Source organism: Papio anubis, chromosome 2 (assembly GCF_008728515.1).
Source record: "Papio anubis isolate 15944 chromosome 2, Panubis1.0, whole genome shotgun sequence".
NCBI classification, from domain to species: Eukaryota; Metazoa; Chordata; class Mammalia; order Primates; family Cercopithecidae; genus Papio; species Papio anubis.
The window spans coordinates 133,077,914-133,096,171 of record NC_044977.1 but is presented as its reverse complement, the minus strand read 5'-3'; the positions used below and the strand labels follow the sequence as shown (position 1 = coordinate 133,096,171).

The following is an 18,258-nucleotide window of genomic DNA, read 5'->3' as shown; positions in this document are numbered from 1 at the left end:
CTGGACTACAGGCGCCCGCCACCATGCCTGGCTAATTTTTTGTAGTTTTAGTAGAGACGGGGTTTCACTGTGTTAGCAAGGATGGTCTCGATCTCCTGACCTCATGATCCACCCGCCTCTGCCTCCCAAAGTGCTGGGATTACAGGCGTGAGCCACTGCACCCGGCCTCCACCATGTACTCTTCAGGGACTGATCAACACTTTGAGTTTGGTTTGATTTACAATCAGTTTGGAGGGAAAAAGGCCACTTTCAAAGACGTATTTGAGAGAGAGTACAATGGAATGCCTTCAAAGACCTGAACTCATCACCCTAGATTTTATTTATTTTTTGGTAAATGTTCCTCAAATCCTTAGCAAATCAATATTAAGCATTCATTCAGTGCTTACATATGAAGCATCCTGCCACCATCAGAGGGAATCATGATAAAAGCGATTGTTATACTCTTACTATGTGCCTCACCTGACCCAACATGGTACCCATGTACTAACTTATTATTCACTAAAGCCCTTTAGTAGGTATGATTGTCATCACCATTTTAAGGATGAAGAAATGGAGCCACTTGACCTAAGTTAAGGAATTGGCCAAAGTCACAACACAGGAAGCAGGAAGACTGGCCTGCAGAGCCCCTGTTCTTCCCGAATACTACACAGAACTGCCCAGAAAAATAGAGCCCAGCAACCTCTCTAAGAAAAGGAAGAATAAAAGCTGGCTGCTGGAATGTGTGTGTGAGAAAGAGAGAGAGTGCAAGCACGCTGGGATGCTCTTGGACTGTGCTTGTAACCAAGGTGTCTGTGGACAGGAACCACTCCAAACCTTCCTCTGGAAGGGAGACTGCCAGGCATGGTGTGTGTATTAGTGTGCTAGGGCTGCTATAACAAAGTACCACAAACTAGGTGGCTTAAAACTATGGATATTTATTCTCATACAATTCTGGAGGCCAGAAGGCCAATCTCAAGGTGTCAGCAGGGCGATGCTTCCTCTGAGACTCTGGATAGAATCCCTCCTTGCCTCTTTCTAGTTTCAGATGCTGGCTTTCAATCTTGGTTCTTTGTTTTGCAACTGAGTCACTCCAATCTCTGTCTCTATTATTGTTTGTTTGTTTGTTTTTGAGGTGGGTCTTGCTCTGTTCACCCAGGCTGGAGTGCAGTGGTGCAATCATAGCTCACTGCAGCCTCAAACTCCTGGGCTCAAGGGATCCTCCAGGCTGCCTTTATCTTTAAATGATGGTCTTCCCCTGAGTCTGTTTGCATATCCACATGGCCTTAATATTATATAAGGACACCAGCCATTGGATTTAGGGCCCATTCTAATCCAGTATGACTTCATCTTAACTTGATTACATCTTCAAAGACTCTGTTTGCAACTAAGGTCACATTCCTAGTCACTGAGGGTTAGAACTTTTTGGATATAACATTTCTTTTTAGAAGACACACCTCAACCCATAACAGATGGAAGTAAAGGTGATCTGAGACTTTAGAAGGAGCCCCTGGATGCAGACCCTTTCAGACAAGGTATAAATGAAAGCATGACCCAGTGCAGGTGGGGACATCTCCAGGAAAGACTAGGATTAGAAAAGCCAAGAGAGAGAGAGAGGGTGCTCTGGAAAGGTAGCTTGTGTGCCAGGGCATGGAAGCGAGCAGCCCAGCCTAGGGCAGTCAGCACATTAAGTCAGGGTAGACTTGGGGCTGAGGTTACAATGGTGGGTGCAGGCCAGATTAGAGATGGTCTCTTATAGGGACTTCATTCTAAAGCGGTGAGTCTCAAACCTGAGTGTGCCACGCTAATCCCCTACAGGACTTGCTAAGACCCAGCATGCTGGGTCCACACCCAGAGTTTTGATTCAGGAGGTGTGGGGTGGGGCCTGAGAAGTTGCATTTTAACAAGTTCCACATGATGCTGATCCTGTTGGTCCAGGGACCACACTTCGAGAACTCTTTAGCTGCTGAGCGGAACCACTGAAGGTCTGAGGGGTGCAGGTAGGAAGTGACATGTAGATCAGATGACAATCACTAGGATATAGCTGACCACTAAATAGGAGATTGATGCCGGGACCATCAGTTCTCTCTGAATGCCTGAGAGTCTCATCAGGACCAGATGAAATGGAGGAGTGTTCTTTTGAAGTGTGCTGACTTCAGGAGCCTGGAGTTTCTGGTGAATCAGGTTATGATACCTTAGAAAGTGCAGGCGGCAGGTCTACCCTCTGCTTCAGCAGGTGCAACTGATAAACTCCATGGTGACACAGTATGTGCTGTTCTTCAAGAAGGAACACTTGGGCTGGGCGTGGTGGCTCACGGCTGTAATCCCAGCACTCTGGGAGGCCAAGGTGGGCAGATCACCTGAGGTTGAGTGTTCAAGACCAGCCTGACCAACAAGGAGAAACCTCGTCTCTACTAAAAATACAAAATTAGCTGGGCGTGGTGGTGCACACCTGTAATTCCAGCTACTCGGGAGGCTAAGGCAGGAGAATCGCTTGAATCCAGGAGGTGGAGGTTGCAGTGAGCTGAGATCGTGTCATTGCACTCCAGCCTGGGCAACAAGAACGAAACTCAAAAAAAAAAAGAGTATCTAGAAGGAACACTTGAAGAAGGCACTTTGGACTAAAATAATTTTTAAAGAAAATTCCTTCCTTGCTTCCTGTTACATGGATAACTACTTTATTTTATAATGACATTTATATATGCACCAAGAAGTTAAAACTGTTCATTCTAATACAACTCTACAATGTCATGTCCTGTTTTCGTGAAAGCTGTTTATAGTAAACAACAAAGCTTTGTTTTCATGTTAATGGATCAAAGATTTTTCTTCCAGTAGGTGTCTGTACTATCTTTACATTAGGCACTACCCACTTTTTTTGAAGATTGCATCAAATCACCAAAATTGCATAAAGTCAATTTGAAATATTAAAATATTTAAATATTTTCCAGTATTTGAAAGATTGGGTAAAGTCATTGAAATATTAGGTGTGTTAGAAATGAACCCGAGGAACTTGATGAGGGATAGAGAATAGGTATTTATGTGTTCTAAGAGCACATGTAAAACATCAAACATCCTGGCCGGGCACAGTGGTTCATGCCTGTAATCCCAGCACTTTGGGAGGCTGAGGCGGGTGGATCACGAGGTCAGGAGATCGAGACTGTCCTGGCCAATATGGTGAAACCCTGTCTCTACTAAAAATACAAAAAATTAGCTGGGTGTGGTGGCGGACGCCTGTAGTCCTGGCTACTTGGGAGGCTGAGGCAGGAGAATGGCGTGAACCCAGGAGGCGGAGCTTGCAGTGAGCAGAGATCGCGCCACTGGGCTCCAGCCTGGGTGACAGAGGGAGACTCTGTCTCAAAAAAAAAAAAAGATCTAACATCCCCTTTAAACTCTCTCAAAACACCACAAAAACGTGGAGCAAATAAAAGAGCAGGGATGGTATCGTGGAGAAACCTTGCTGTGCACCACCACATGGAGGAGTCTCCACAGACATGATTCTGCCCAAAGCTCCTCTACAGAAAACACTTCCCATTTATCTTCCTCTCTGTGGTGTCTGTCATTGGTTGCTAAGTGCTGGTCCTTCCTGTTGCGTTAGTGCCGACTGTGACAAGGTTAAATCTCCTGTTCTCAGGCTGGCAGTGCAGGTAGGGGGGGACGAGCTCACAGGTAATTCCAGTCTCCCTCCATGCATCTTGGGACTCACTGGTCTAACAGCTCCTAAATGTTGCCTCCAGCATTCACATTTGGTAAGAAAACATAAATGTCAGACTATTCCAGTAAAAGCAAACTTCTTCATTTTATAAGGTTACTTTTATGAGTCAGGCTTGCTTGGAGACAAGTAAACAACTCATTTGTGAATAGAAATTGCTGTGCTATCTTATGTTCCAGACGGAGACGGCATCAGTATATTATATTATACCCTGGAATCATCTTATTGCATTTTCCTTCTCTCGAGCAAGGCCAGATAAAGCAAATACAGTTTATGGAACAGAAGTCAGTTACCTTCCGATCAGGCCCAGGCAGTGGGGCCCAAGGAGCCCTTTGCGTGCGAATGCTTTGCTTTCTCAGGCTAAGTAGCAGTGGAGAGGACAGCCAGAATACTGTGTGTCTTCTCTCTCAGCCAACCCTGGGTCCCACATTCTTGATTTGGGGTAGGAAGTGAGAGGAAGTGGCCAGAGGCAGCTGCCCCCTCCAGATCCCCTCTGGCCTCAGGGGGGGATAATCAGAAAAGGCTGGTTGAGAGCGGGACATGAGGCTTCAGGTCTCCTTTTCTCCTGCCTGAAGCAATGGGAATGGGCTAGGTCCTGGCCTGTCTCCCTGTTCCAGGTGCCTCAATGATTTCAGCATCCTTCCAGCTACCTTCATGTAATTTAACAAATATCTAATATTTGTCTCTAGCAGGCTGTGTGCTAGTGCCATGAAGAGATAAAGAGACCTTGCGCCCTGTAGAAGCTGACCATCTCATTTGGGATAGGCAAGCACATGGGCACAGTGGAAAGAAAATTGGCTGTTCAAAAGCTTTGACAAAGCTGCCTATGGTCGAGTACTGAGATCGACAGGAGAGGGCAGGTGGGTTCACATGTGAGATTAGCAAGACTGCAGAGGCCAGCAAGACAGGAGGTGGGAGCAAGAGCTGCATTTTCTGGGTACCGGCATATGTCGGGCAGGGTGGTAAATACTTGCAGGAGCTCACAGCCAGCCTGGACACTGGGTGTGGTAGGCTGAGTAATGTCCCCCACACACACCAGATGCCCAAAGATGTCCACTTCCTAATCCCTGGCATCTGTGAATATGTTATTTTACATGGCAAAAAGGATTTTGCCAATGTGATTAAGGATCTTGAGATGGGGGGATTATCCTGGATTATTCCTGTGGGCATAACGTAATCACAAGGTCCTGTGAGAAGCAGACAGTAGTGCCATAATCAGAAGATTCTATGCTGCTTGCTTTGATGGAGGATGCAGTCATGAGCCAAGGAGCACAGGTGGTCTCTAGAAGCCGGAAATGGATTCTCCCCTAGAGCCTCCAGCAGGCACAAAGCCCTGCAGACACCTTAATTTGAGCCCAGGGAGACCCATTTCACGCTTCTACCCTCCAGAACCATAAGTGAGTAAGTTTGTGTTGTTTTAACTTACTAAATCTGAGGTCATTTGTTATAGCAGCAGTAGGACACAATAATGATACAGAATTACTGTGATCCTTAATGTCACGTTCTGTGTGGGCATGTGCCCTTGGGATGACCATGGATCGCATACATCCCATACACGGCCATGGTACAAGACTCCCTTTCTTTTTTTTCAGACAGGGTCTCACTCTGTTAGCCCAGCCTGGAAGGCAGTGGTGCAATCAGGGCTCACTGCAGCCTCAACTTTCCTGGGGTCAGGTGATCCTCCCATCTCAACCTTCCAAGTAGCTGGGACTACAAGTATGTGCCACCACACGCAGTTAATTTATTCTTTGTAGAGATGGGGTCTCATCACGGCAGGCTGGTCTTGAACTCTTGGGCTCAAGCAGTCCTCCAACCTCGGCCTCCCAAAGTGCTGGGAATATAGGCGTGAGCCAACATGCCCGGCCAAGATTTCCTTTCGTAATTTGACTTTTCTGGCTAGAGACATCCTGAACAACCATGGCAAGTCAGCCAGAGTGGATTTGTTATGGCTACTGTCTCCAACCACTGTGGGACCATCTCTGTGAAACATTCTTCAACTGAGGCACCATCCAAAAAGGCAAATAAATGCTGAGGTCGCATAAGTGTCATACATCTCTGGGGTGATATACTGCTTAACAGCAAGTGAGATCAAGGGTCAGGCTGGATTTGGGCAAGTGTGTGTGTGTGTGTATGTGTAACCTTCCACACCTCATAATGTCAGTCGTTGTGCGCGGATTATTTACATGCAGTCTCCAGCAGAACAACCTAGGTCCTTAAAGGATGAGTCTGCAGCCAAGCCAGACTTCTGGCAGTTAACAATCATGACCCACCACCGCCAGTCCTGATGTGGGACATTACTAATGCTCTGTGATTACATGCATCCTTGGCTATGACTCCACATGTGGAAAGCCAAGTGGAAAATGTTGTGGGCTGTTAAAAAAAATTGTGGTTTAAAAACAATTTATTATAAAAAAGGGTAAAACAACATTCCTACTGGCTAGCTCATCTGGGTGCAGTTAGCTTAGGAGATTGGGGCAAAGTGCCAAGGAGGTCAAAGTCAAAGCTTTAACCCCAGGCCCAAGTGGCCTTTCCCACCCCATGCTAGACCCAGACTCTGCAATCAGAGTCTGTGGACCGGGTGGGTGCTGTGGTGGGTGGTGGGGTGGAGACTGTAGGCACATCTGTGCCATTTCAGCATGAACATTGCCTGGAAGGAGAGATTCCTGCCTGTCCTGTGCTTTCAGAATTGTTCTGTTTCATCCTTAGGGCAGTGTGAGGGCACTGAAGAGATCCTAGTATAATCTTGCAAATATCCCCCTCCCTGCCATTCTTTCCTAATGCCTATAAAAGCCCTTGGGAGCTTTCCTTACAGGAAAATTAAGACTAGTTCACTTGAGTATTTTATTACTTATCTTCTCCCTCTATGTTCATTGCAGCCTTTTTAGTTCTCCAGTTTTTGTTTCTATGGACTATTTAATGTCTTGCTTTCCTAGTCTTCTGAATGATCACCTCTGAATTATTGACATTAATGGAGAGAGAGAGACCTCAAGAGCAGTACTTAGATAAATTATGTTGTAGTAACGTGCTTTATAGATTGAGAAGTCACAAAGGAATAAAGTTTTTCTTAGTAGAGTAAGTGCTCTCCTAACTGCCTTGTGGCCTAGAGGACAGGGCTCCATGCTTGCTGTCAGACCCACGGTGGCCTGAACCCCAGAGCATGGGCTCCTGCCTAGTGGCCTGTATGGGCCCAGCCTGACGCTTACCCAAAGCCAGCTGCTTTGCTCCCAAACTTGCATATATTAGATGTACTTAGTACCTAATTATATAAGTAAATATTATGTAAACTGGTGAAGAGCGGGTACAAACAAAGACGTAGTGTCCATGAAATCAAGTTAAATGCTTTAGAAATTTAGCTGTTGAATTGGTGTCAATAAGCCGAGATTAGGCAAGAAAAAGCAAAAGCAGAGGATTGTTCAGTGTATTCTTTGCACGCTCATTCCACTATAACAAAAATGCAAACCACAAACGATTCCCCATGGGTGTGTTTTCTTGCTAGAAAGACTGTGATATGGTTTGGATGTCTGTCCTCTTCAAATCTCATGTTGAAATGTGCTTCCCAATTTGTAGATGAGGGGGCCCTGGTGGGAGGTGACTGGATTATGGAGGTGGGTCCCTTATGAAGGGTTTAACACCATCCCCTGGTGATACGTGAATGCTTGCTCTGAGATCTGGTTGTTCAAGTATGTGGCAGCTCCCCGCTTGCTCTCTTGCTCCCGTTCTTGCTATGTGACATGCTGGCTCCCTGTTGCCCTCCGCCATGATTGTAAGCTCCTTGAGGCCTCACCAGAAGCAGATGCCAGCACCACACTTCCTGTGGAGCCTGCAAAACCATGAGCCAATCAAAGCTCTTTTCTTTATAAATTACCCAACCTCAGATATTCCTTTATAACAATGGAAGAAATGACTAATGCAGACTGCAAGGAGCTCCAATTAAATGGCCTTGGCCCTATATCAAAAGATAGATGATAAATGTACACTTTCAGATTTTATTTTAAATCAAAGCAATTAAGATATGGGCATAACTCCCCTCTCCCCATACGCTTCGATCAACTGTTTAAAGTATGTTTCCAACAACTGGTCTTGACCTGGTCAGAGGGTGTTTTGTTTAAGTGGCCAACTCCTAAACAGCAGCGGATTCCAGAATGGGTTGACTTTCTTATGGAGTGTGTGCACTTGAAGATTTCGGCTAGTCTCTCAAAATGTTAGTAAAAGGCCGACCTCTCACCAAATGCTGCATGCAGAACCAGTGGTCCCAAAACTTGCTGAGTGGCAAGAGGAGACTTGTCTCCAAGTAAGGGACAGCCTAGAATAGTCAGGAGCAGGGCAAACATTGTGGGGATGATCCAGGCATCCCTGGGAAGCATAAGATCGCTCAGCACGATCCAAAATCTCCCACCACTCCAACTGTGGGTCCTGAGCCTATGCCATGTAATATTAGAAAAATAAAAGCCTCTGGTTATGGAAAGGTAGTGTAAGGCCAGGTAAGAGAGGCATCAGGTGAGGTCAGTGAGGGAACACAAATCGTGGTCTGTGATTTCGCCTACAATTAGCAACAAAACAAAACACTTACTCCACTCCACTCCACCCGACTCCAGCTAGCACTTAGTTCTTCCTTGAATTTACTACCGTAGCTATTGCTGCATTTCACCACCAGAGGGCAACAGTGTTTTTAAAATGAAAGATGACGTGCCAACAGCTCACGGAATCAAAGAATTTCAGAGCGAGAAGAGGTCTTAAACATCATTTAGTCTAAAGGCTTTCAAAACTTTTTAAAGCTGCAACCCACAGCAAGAACTGCGTTTTTCATTATGACCTAGGTCATACATATATATCTGAAACACATTTGGAGACACTACTTACCCTCGCTTTTGCAATGCATTCTAATCGTTTGTAGTCTATACCATTTCGTTTAAAAAAAAAAACAAAAAACGGATCCCACACTAAATTGACTTTATAACCCTAGTGAGCTCTTAGTTTGAAAAACCCTGACTTCATCTCAGCTTCTCATCTTACAAAGGAATGCAGTGACCCCTAGAATGGGGAGGGATACCCATGAGCTACACTTCTCTCCCCTACCTGGCTACCTGCTCGCCCCTCAGGGTCAGTTCTGGATGGATGATAGACATTGTGCAGCAGCTGAACACTCAGTCCAACAATGCTCTGGTTGGGTAGAGTGCAAACCTGAGTTTGGAGATCAATCGTGGTTCACTTTTTTTCTTTTTTTTTTTTTGAGACAGATTCTCGCTCTGTCACCCAGGCTGGAGTGCAGTGGCATGATCTTTGCTCACTGCAACCTCTGCCTCCCAGGTTCAAGCGATTCTCATGCCTCAGCCTCCTGTGTAGCTGGGATTATAGACACGCACCACCATGCATGGCTAATTTTTGTATTTTTAGTAGAGATGGGGTTTCACCATGTTGGCCAGGCTGGTCTCAAACTCCTGACCTCAAGTGATCTGCTTGCCTCAATCTCCCAAAGTGCTGAATTATAGGCGTGAGCCACCGCACCTGGCCCATGTTTTATTTCTCCCCAATGCTATGACTGCTCTTATAATGGAGGCAGGAATTTCTTATGACTACACTGAAAGCTCCATGTAGGCGTGTCTGCACTCTTCACTCAGGCAGCGGAGTGCTTCAAAACTGAAGGAATCTCAAAGAGGCCTTCCTAATGACCCTATGTTAAATGTGAATCAGGCCTCACTAACTAGCCCAGTTCCTGGCACAGAGTAAGCATTCAATACATAGCTAATGGATGAACAGACTACCCCTGAACTCACGTTTTTATACTTTCTAATTGGCACTCATATCATCTTATATGACTCTTCAGACCACCTGACATCGTTGGCAGAACATGAATCATTTCCATTCCAAACAGGGAAATAGGCAGAAAAGACTTAAATAACCTTCCCCAAAGCCACTGGACTAAATGATGTTTAAGACCTCTTTAAGATTTATATAACTTATATAAAATTCCCAGCCCTTGCGTCCTCATTGGAGCAATGCAGGGGCTGAGAATTTTTACTTTATTCACTCAGGTTTTGAGAGCTAGTTTGATTATTTTATGAAGGATGTCAAGTATCTTATTTGATTTTCAAGGGGTGACTAAGTGCATAATAATGCAAGTTATTTTTATTTATTTATTTATTTTTTTGAGATGGAGTCTCGCTCTGTCGCCCAGGCTGGAGTGCAGTGGCGCCATCGTGGCTCACTGCAACCTCTGCCTCCGGGGTTCAAGCATTCTCTATCTCAACCTCCCGAGTAGCTGGGATTACAGGCGCCTGCCACCATGCCCGGCTAATTTTTTTTTTTTTTTTTTTTGGTATTTTTAGTAGAGAAGGGGTTTCACCATCTTGGCCAGGCTGTTTCTGAACTCCTGACCTTGTAATCTGCTCACCTCGGCCTCCCAAAGTCTGAGATTACAGGCGTGAGCCACCGCGCTCGGCCTATTATTCCTTTTTAAAATGGGTTTGGAAGGGGAAAAAGAAATATCTGGGATTGAAAACTGGTGTACATTAGAAATCGGAGTGAGCTTGGTTTTCTGTAGGGAATCCTGCCCCTGGTAACCAGGGAGCAAATCCTCAGAGGCCCCTTTTTTAGGCTCTGGGCATTGGCTACTCTCCTACCTTGATAGAAAGTTCTCAAGCTCCATTATCTCACTGCTCTGTTGGACAAGGAAAACTGAACTTTTTTGTATCTCAGCAAGGATTGTTAAGACAGATGACAAGATGGCCGGGCGCGGTGGCTCATGCCAGTAATCCCAGCACTTTGGGAGGCCCAGGCGGGCAGATCATGAGGTCAGGAGTTCGAGAACAGCCTGACCAACATGGTGAAACCCCGTCTCTAGTAAAAATAGAAAAATTAGCCGGGCATGGTGGCAAGTGCCTGTAGTCCCAGCTACTCAGGAGGCTGAGGCAGGAGAATCGGTTGAACCTGATAGTTGGAGGTTGCAGTGAGCCGAGATCGTGCCACTGCGCTCCAGCTCGGGGCAACAGAGCGAGACTCTGTCTCAAAAAAAATAAAAATAAAAATAAAAAAATAAAAAAAGTGACAAGAATAAGTTGCCCCTCCCTCCCTCCCTCCCTCCCTCCCTTCCTTCCTTCCCTCCCTCCCTCCTTCCTTCCTCTCTCTTTTTCTTTCTTTCTCTCTCTCTCTCTTTTTTTCCCCATAGGGTCTCACTCTGTTGCCTAGGCTGGAGGGCAGTGGTGCATTCTCTGCTCACTGCAACCTCCAGGTCCTGGGGTCCTGGGCTCAAGCGATCCTCCCATCCCAGTCTCCTGAGTAGCTGGGACCACAGGCCCACGCCACCACATCGGCTAATTTTTAAAAAATTTTTAAATTTTTTAATTTTTGGCAGAGACAGTGTTTTGCCATGTTACCCAGACTGGTCTACAACTCCTGAGTTCAAGCGATTTGCCCACCTTGGCCTCCCAAAGTGCTTGGAGTACAGGCATGAGCTACCCTGCCCCGCCAGGTTGCCTTTTTCTTTATTATTTTATTTTATTTATTTTATTTTGAGAGGGAGTTTTGTTCTTGTTACCCAGGCTGGAGTGCAATGGCACAATCTCGGCTTACCGCAACCTCCACCTCCTAGGTTGAAGCGATTCCCCTGCCTCAGCCTCCCAAGTAGCTGGGATTACAGGCATGCACCACCACACCCAGCTAATTTTGTATTTTTAGTAGAGACAGGGTTTCTCCATGTTGGTCAGGCTAGTCTCGAACTCCCGACCTCAGGTGATCCACCCACCTCGGCCTCCCAAAGTGCTGGGATTACAGGCGTGAGCCACCGCGCCTGGCCAGGTTGCCTTTTTCTAGGAACAATTTGATTTAATCATTCAATAAATATAGGCGTGCTGGGTGCAGGAATAAGTTTTGAAGAACCGAGGCTGAGCTTCTTGAAGAACTTTCCAATGGTGTTTGGCACTGTTAAATGAAAATCCTGCTGCTATGCTTTAAAACTCCACCTATTTATTAAGTACACGCGATACTCAGTTCCAGATTCTTTGAGGCCGTGTGTCTGCAGGCCTTGTGGAATATCTGGGGGTTGTAGAAGGAGCAACTTTGCTTTTGGGACAGACTTAACGTAGTTCTGTAACTTTTGTAATCTATATGATGAAGAACGCAAAGTAGCTGCACACACACAAGACAATACCTACAGTCAATGCCTTGAAATCAGCAACCAACCAAAGGGTTGCAAAGTTCTCATTCATTCGGTTCATATAGAACACTGACCCCTGATTAACTCACTTCTATTAGATCAAAGCAGACGCTAGCATTAGCAGGTTTCTGCCCAGGCCTACGTGTAAATTCTAACCACATTACCCTGAAGCCCTAGCGTGGTGGCCTGCAATTAACAAGAGACAGCCGTCCGCGGTATGGTATGGCTACTGGCTTAGATTTTGGAAATCCCGCCCAAAACTTTGGCTGCAGTCACTAGCAGGGCGCGTGCACAATAAGCGCCCCCATAGCAACCAACTCTGGGTACCTCCAGACAAAATTAAATTTTGCCCTTTCAGTCTGTTCCTCAATTTCCCAAAGCATCACTCTCCCAGGTATAGAAGCAATCAAGAGCGCTGCCCTATGAAAAACCTATGGCCTCATAAATGCTGGAAGGAGCGAGCCAGATTTCTGCGGACGCTGTGCACCGAAGGGCCCCTTCCACGCCCTGGGACACTTCCGGGGCGCCGCCCAGCTGGGATCTCCCCTGGCGTCGTGCGCACCGCACCTTCCCCGGCAGATCAGCCGCTGGGCGGGCAGGCGCGCGCACCCAGGTGTCACCGTCCAGCGCCGTGCGCGGACAGTCAGGCGCGTGCCCCGGCGCCTCCCTCCGCACTCACCCACGCGCGGCCCTCCTGCACCTCGGCCAGCACTCGCAACGCGCTGGGCGAGCCGGCCCGGAAGTTGAAGAAGTGAAGCGCCGCGCGCGCCGCCTGCTGCAAGAGCCTGCGCGGGACTCCCGCATCCTCAGGCTGTGCAGGGTCCTCGGCGCTCCTGGACCCCGCGGGCGCCACCACCGGGGCTAGCAACAGTAGCAGCGCGAGCAGCGGGGCGGTGGGGCGCGGGTTCCCGGGCCCAGACCGGGGAGCGGGCGGCGGTTGCCGGCGGGGCTGCATGGACGCGGGAAAGTTGGCTCGGCACCCGACAGACCCGGGCTCGGAGCGGGAGGTGCCGGCGCTCGCGGAAATAAGGCCGTGGTGGGCCCCTCCCCTCCGCCCCCGGGGCGAATATCTGGAGCGAGCTCGGGTCCCCGTGGGGCCACTCCCTTTCCACGCTTCCTGCAGCCCTTGGGCTCTCTCTGCCCCTCCGCACTGCCGCGGCTTGGTGCCAGGATGCGGCGTCGCCTCCGCGGCGAGGGGCCGGGTGTTTCTGGCCCAGGCCACGAGGGGAGAGGGACGGGGTTGCAGGGACAGTGGGGACGCCTCCCTCGAGGGATCGCGGCCCGCCCATGCTACCTCGCGCCGCGCCCCTAGCCCAGCTCAGGGATTCGGCGTTGCCCCTGCGGTTTCGCAACCCTGGGGTTTTAAGGGAAACTGCTTGGGTTCTCCAAGCCTTAGGGCTGTGATTTCCCAGCAGGTGAAAGGGGACCAGCGCAGAAAGGGGCATGTCGCAGCGGGCATTGATGGGGCTCCTCATGGCATAGCCGCTGTGGAAGTGGGAGAAGTCGCCAGAGGGCTGGGGCTGGAGAGGAGGCTGAAGGTGGACACCAGCAGGGAGCCCGGGACTACGGAGCCAGTGGCAGGGGACGGGCCTGAGCACCTGCAGGTCCTGCCAAGGAGGAGAGGCGTTGAGGAGGGAGGAGTGGGCAGCAAGGCAGGGTAAGATAAGGCCTGAGAGTCCCATTGGTCTCAGAAGCAAGTAGGTCATTGATACATTGATAATCCCGGTGCGAGACAGATTTAAAGGCCGGGGGTGGAGGTCGGATTCCAGCGGGGTGAGGCATGCATGGGGCTTCCGGGAATGGAGGCAGCAAGTGTTGGCAACTCTTTTTTTTTTTTTTTTTTTTTTTTTTTGAGACCGAGTCTTGCTCTGTCGCCCAGGCTGGAGTGCAGTGGCGCGATCTTGGCTCACTGCAACCTCCGCCTCCCAGGTTCAAGCAATTCTCCTACCTCAGCCTCCCGAGTAGCTGGGATTACGGGCGCCCGCCACCATGCCCGGCTAATTTTTGTATATTTAGTAAAAACGGGGTTTCACCATGTTGGTCAGGCTGGTCTCAAACTCCTGACCTTGTGATCCCCACGCCTGGGCCTCCCAAAGTGCTGGGATTACAGGCGTGAGCCACCATGCCCGGCGGCAACTCTTTTTAGACAGTTGGCAGTGAAGGGCTGAGATAGCCATTGTTTTTAAACCACAGACAAGAGAAAAAGCCCTGGAGGACTAGGGCTCAGAGAGGAGAACTGCTAGACACTCCCAACATCCATTTCTCCATCCTGCATTTTGTTCAGCGGTCTACCCCTGCTCCAAACCTGGACCCCAGTGCTGTTGTGGGACTAAAGGAAATCCCTTCTTGCCAGTGGGTGGTTGAGAGTGGGCATGTGCCAGTTCTGCATGGTGAGCAAAGCCTGTGACTTGATGGACGTGGTGCCATCTCTGGCAAGATCCTGTCTCACTGCACTTCTTCCTCTGGCTGTTGTCTGTCCCTTGTCTGTCTTTCCTTCCTTCTGCAGATAATTGTAAAACACCTACTCTGCCAGACCCTGGGGAAATGAGGGTGAACAATCTTAAACATCTCTTCCTTCCTGGAGCACACCTTCTAGGCAAGTGGGGCCCAGACAGTCAATGAGGCGGAGGGAATGTGCCCTATGTTGGACGCAGTTACATGCCAGGAAGAAAAATTAAGCCAGAAAAAGAAGTGGGGAGTTGGGAGGTGGTTAATCATAAAAGGTGTGGTCAGGGCAGGCCTCTCTGGGGAGGTGATACTTGGGTGAGGACGCGAAGGAGGTGAGGGAGCCAGGTGGACATGTATGCAAAAGCACTGTAGGCAGAGGGAACACAAATGCAGAGGCTGGGGCAGGAGTCTACCTGGCATGTTTGAAGAAAAGCAAGAAAGTCCATCTGGAGGGAGAAGCCAAGAGGGAAAGTGCAGGCCCTTGATAGGCTCCAGTTAGGTCTGGCTGTGCTGCCCAGAAGCATGCCCCCGTCTTGCTGGCTGCCTGAGAATGAAGCCCATTTCAAGAGTGGCAGAGCAGAGACAGGGGAGGGCCCTGGGTTCCTGATGGCATTGTTGGACACAGGAATCAGCTGATCCTGGAGCCTATTTCTTATTATTTCACTTCTTTGAAGCTGGAGTTGCTGTTTCTTGTCCTCAGAGGCAGCCTAGCACAGGTAATCACCTCCCAGAACCCAGTCATCTCCCCATAGTTTGTTTTGTGCTATGATAATAGAATACCTGAGACTGGGTAATTTATAAGAAACAGATATCTATTTCTCACATATCTGGAGGTTGGAAGTCCAAGATCCAGGCACCACCAGATTTGGGGTCTGGTGAGGGCTCAGCTCTGCTCCCCTTCCAAAGTGGGGCTTTGCATGCTTCATCCTCTGAAGGGGAGGAACACTGTATCCTCACATGCTGGAAGAGCGGGAGAGAACCCACTCTTATGACCTAAACACCTCACTCTAGGCCCCACCTCCCAACACTCTTGCATTGGGAATTGAGTTTCATCATGAATTTTGGAGGGTACAAAAACACCCAAACTGTAGCACCCTCCAAGAGGTTATAGTAGCAGACTTGAGAATGATCACCTCCAGGTTTTATAAAGATTAAATTTTCCTCATTTTACTTCAGTGCTTTGTCCCCCATGAGTATGTTAGGTTGCTTTTAACTGTATGTAATGGAAAACCCGATAAACAATGTGGACTATTTATTGGTCTGGAGTGGGAGATCTCAGTGAGTTTCTGAAAGACCCAGGCTCTCTCCATCCTTCTGCACAGCCATCCTCAGCTGGCTGGCTTTTTGTCCATGGACTTGTAGTTTCATGGTTATAGAATGGCTGCCACAGCTCCAGACAGCACATCTTCACATGCTGCAGCCAAAAGCAGGTAGCAGGGAATAGATTGCCAGAGTGGAAAGAGTGGAAAGAGAGCTGGACATTATGCACCTGTTTGTTTTTTGCATCAGTAAGAAATATCTTTTCCAGAACCTCCTGCCTACACCTTTCTTCTCCTGAGACCTTCCTTTATACCAAATCTGCCAGATCTGGGTTACACTGGCAAAGCCTCGCTGCAAGGGAGGCTGGCAAACAGTATCTGTCATTTTTCAGAGTCAATGGTCTGGTCTGTAAACTAGGATTAAATTTAACTGTATGGAACAAACACCCGAATGACATTGGCTTAAACAGGAGAGGAACTTATCTCTCACATAAAGGAAGTTGTAGGGTAAAAGTGGGGTAGTAGACAATCTGTGGTTGGTATTGGCAGATCCATGAGGTTGTTAGAGGTCCAGACCTTTTCCAGATCTCTGCTCCCACATCCTAAGGGTGTATTCCTTGCCCTCAGGGTCCAAAATGGTCACTAGCCATCAGCAGGGCTCCCTTTATGGATTTCCTAGAAGTCTCACAGGGCACTTGTGCCCTGTATCTTATTGGCAAGAACTTGGTTGCAAAGGAAGCTGGGAAATGTAGTTTTTATTCACGGTGGCCCTATGCCAAAATAAAACTCAGGATTTTGTTACTAAGGAAGAAGATTGTGTCTTACATTGGGTATCCTAGAAGCAGGCCTGGAAACAAAGATTGTTCACAGAAGAAATGCTCCTAGAAGAATTCAGTAAGGAGCTAGAAGAAGGATAGCCATGCAAGGATGTCAGATAGTTATATGACTTATATGACAGGTAGGTTCAGCCTGACCTGAAGGGGAGCTCTCAACTGTAAACGATGCCTCTGAGATGTCCCTGCCCCAGGCAGGGTATCTGGGCTTCCATTCTTCTATGCCTGTCAGCCACTGGCTAAGAGCCATCCTTGTTGATAACTCAGGTACTTCAGTCTTTCTGTAGGTGGGCATAAAAGGGCAGTAGTACAAGAACAGCCCTCCCAGAAGAGCTACAGGAGCCTCAGGTCAGAAGCAAAAGTATGCCAAGTGGAAGGGGCAGACTCAGAGAAAGGGATCCAGGAATCTCTGCAGAGCCCCAGTGGGGTCCCTGCAGGGATAATGCCTAGTGGGAAGGAAGTAGCCACCTCTGTCACTGAGGCGAGGAGGGGAAGGGTGGGAATGGCTGATAGTGTCCAACAGTCAGCCTGTGCAGCATGTGTGCAGTTCCTGCCTATGAGATAGTGAGAATCATGGAAAGTCATAAGCAAGAGGGAAGACAGAAAAGACAAGGAGACCAAGTGCTGCTGTGTGAGCTCTGGGTGCTCTTCCGAGGTTAGGTATTTTAAATAGTGACAACAGTTACAATGGGGGCAAATTGATGCTGATCAGGAACACATGTAGACATTTAATTATAGTATTTATTTTATAAACAGGGATTTTCTGGAACACAGAGTATTTCCTTTGCAAGAACTGTCCATGTTCTTTGCCCACTTACCTGTGGGGTTGTTGGATTACTGGTTGATTTGTAGAAGCTCTTTCAATACGAGGGAAATCAGGCCTTGGTCTGTCATGGGTATCCCTGTTTTTTCTCAATTCATAGACAGATTTTGTGTGTTCACAGATTGTTCTTCCTTGCCACGTACTGTGTCGGGAGTGATGTTGCTAACTGTTCACCACGTTCTCCAAAAGACCTGTCATCATATCCCACCCCCAGCCTGGGGCCGCTGGGAGACTGTGCCACATGGGAGGGGAGGAAAGTATCAGCCAGCAGGTCTGCTGTAGCCTCTGCACAGAAGCAGATGTGTCCCCACAAGGGTGTCCTGATATATCATGTTCCCTAGTTCCTTAGTCATTGCTCAGTTTATCATGAGCATTTTAGAGAACTTACTTTGTGTTTAAGAAACCTAGTGGTATATAAAGCTATAATGACTTTTAATCATATGAAAAGATAGTACAGACTGTGAGAGGGGAAATTGACATGACCTGTTTGGTGGACTATTTGCAATATCTATTGAAATTAGAAATGCACATGGCTTTGACCCAGCAATTCCACCTTGAGAGTTTATACTAACAACACATTCACACATGTAAATGAAGAAGTATGTGCAAGGATGTTCATTTCCACATATGGATTGTAAACTCCTCCACGGCAGTGACACTGAATGTCTCATTTTCTTCTCTATCTTCCCTAGAACAGTGACTGGCACACAATAGGCGCCAATACAGATTTTTTTTTTTTTTTTTTTTTTTTTAGTAATGAAGAGTTAAGGGCTGGAAAAACACCTGTGTTTCATGGTTGAATAATTATGGTACCTCCATAGAATGGAATATTGTACAGTCATGAAGAAGAGGTATATTGAGGTGTGTGTGATACTGAACCATCTCTAAGGTATAATGTTAACAGCAAGGTGTAGAGTAGGGCAAGTAGTATGCTGCTATTTGTTTAAAAAGAAAAAAATAACATACATAGATGTGGAAATATGCAAAAACAGTCTCTGCGAAGGTTTACAAGAATTGCCAATAGAGGTTGAGAGAGAAACTCTTCACCATAGGCTGTC

General features: G+C 47.7%; 1 protein-coding gene across 2 annotated transcripts in view; it reads right to left on the bottom strand.

Moving 5' to 3' along the window:
* Window positions 1-13,066, bottom strand: part of RARRES1 (retinoic acid receptor responder 1) — a 37,000-nt gene extending 23,934 nt beyond the window's left edge. For both annotated transcript variants that reach the window (XM_021934717.2, XM_009201452.4), the window contains exon 1: window positions 12,517-13,066. In XM_021934717.2, the coding sequence (XP_021790409.1) occupies window positions 12,517-12,792 (276 nt within the window). In that variant the 5' untranslated portion in view covers window positions 12,793-13,066. The remainder of the gene's footprint in view (window positions 1-12,516) is intronic.
* Between the last annotated feature and the right edge of the window lie 5,192 nt (window positions 13,067-18,258).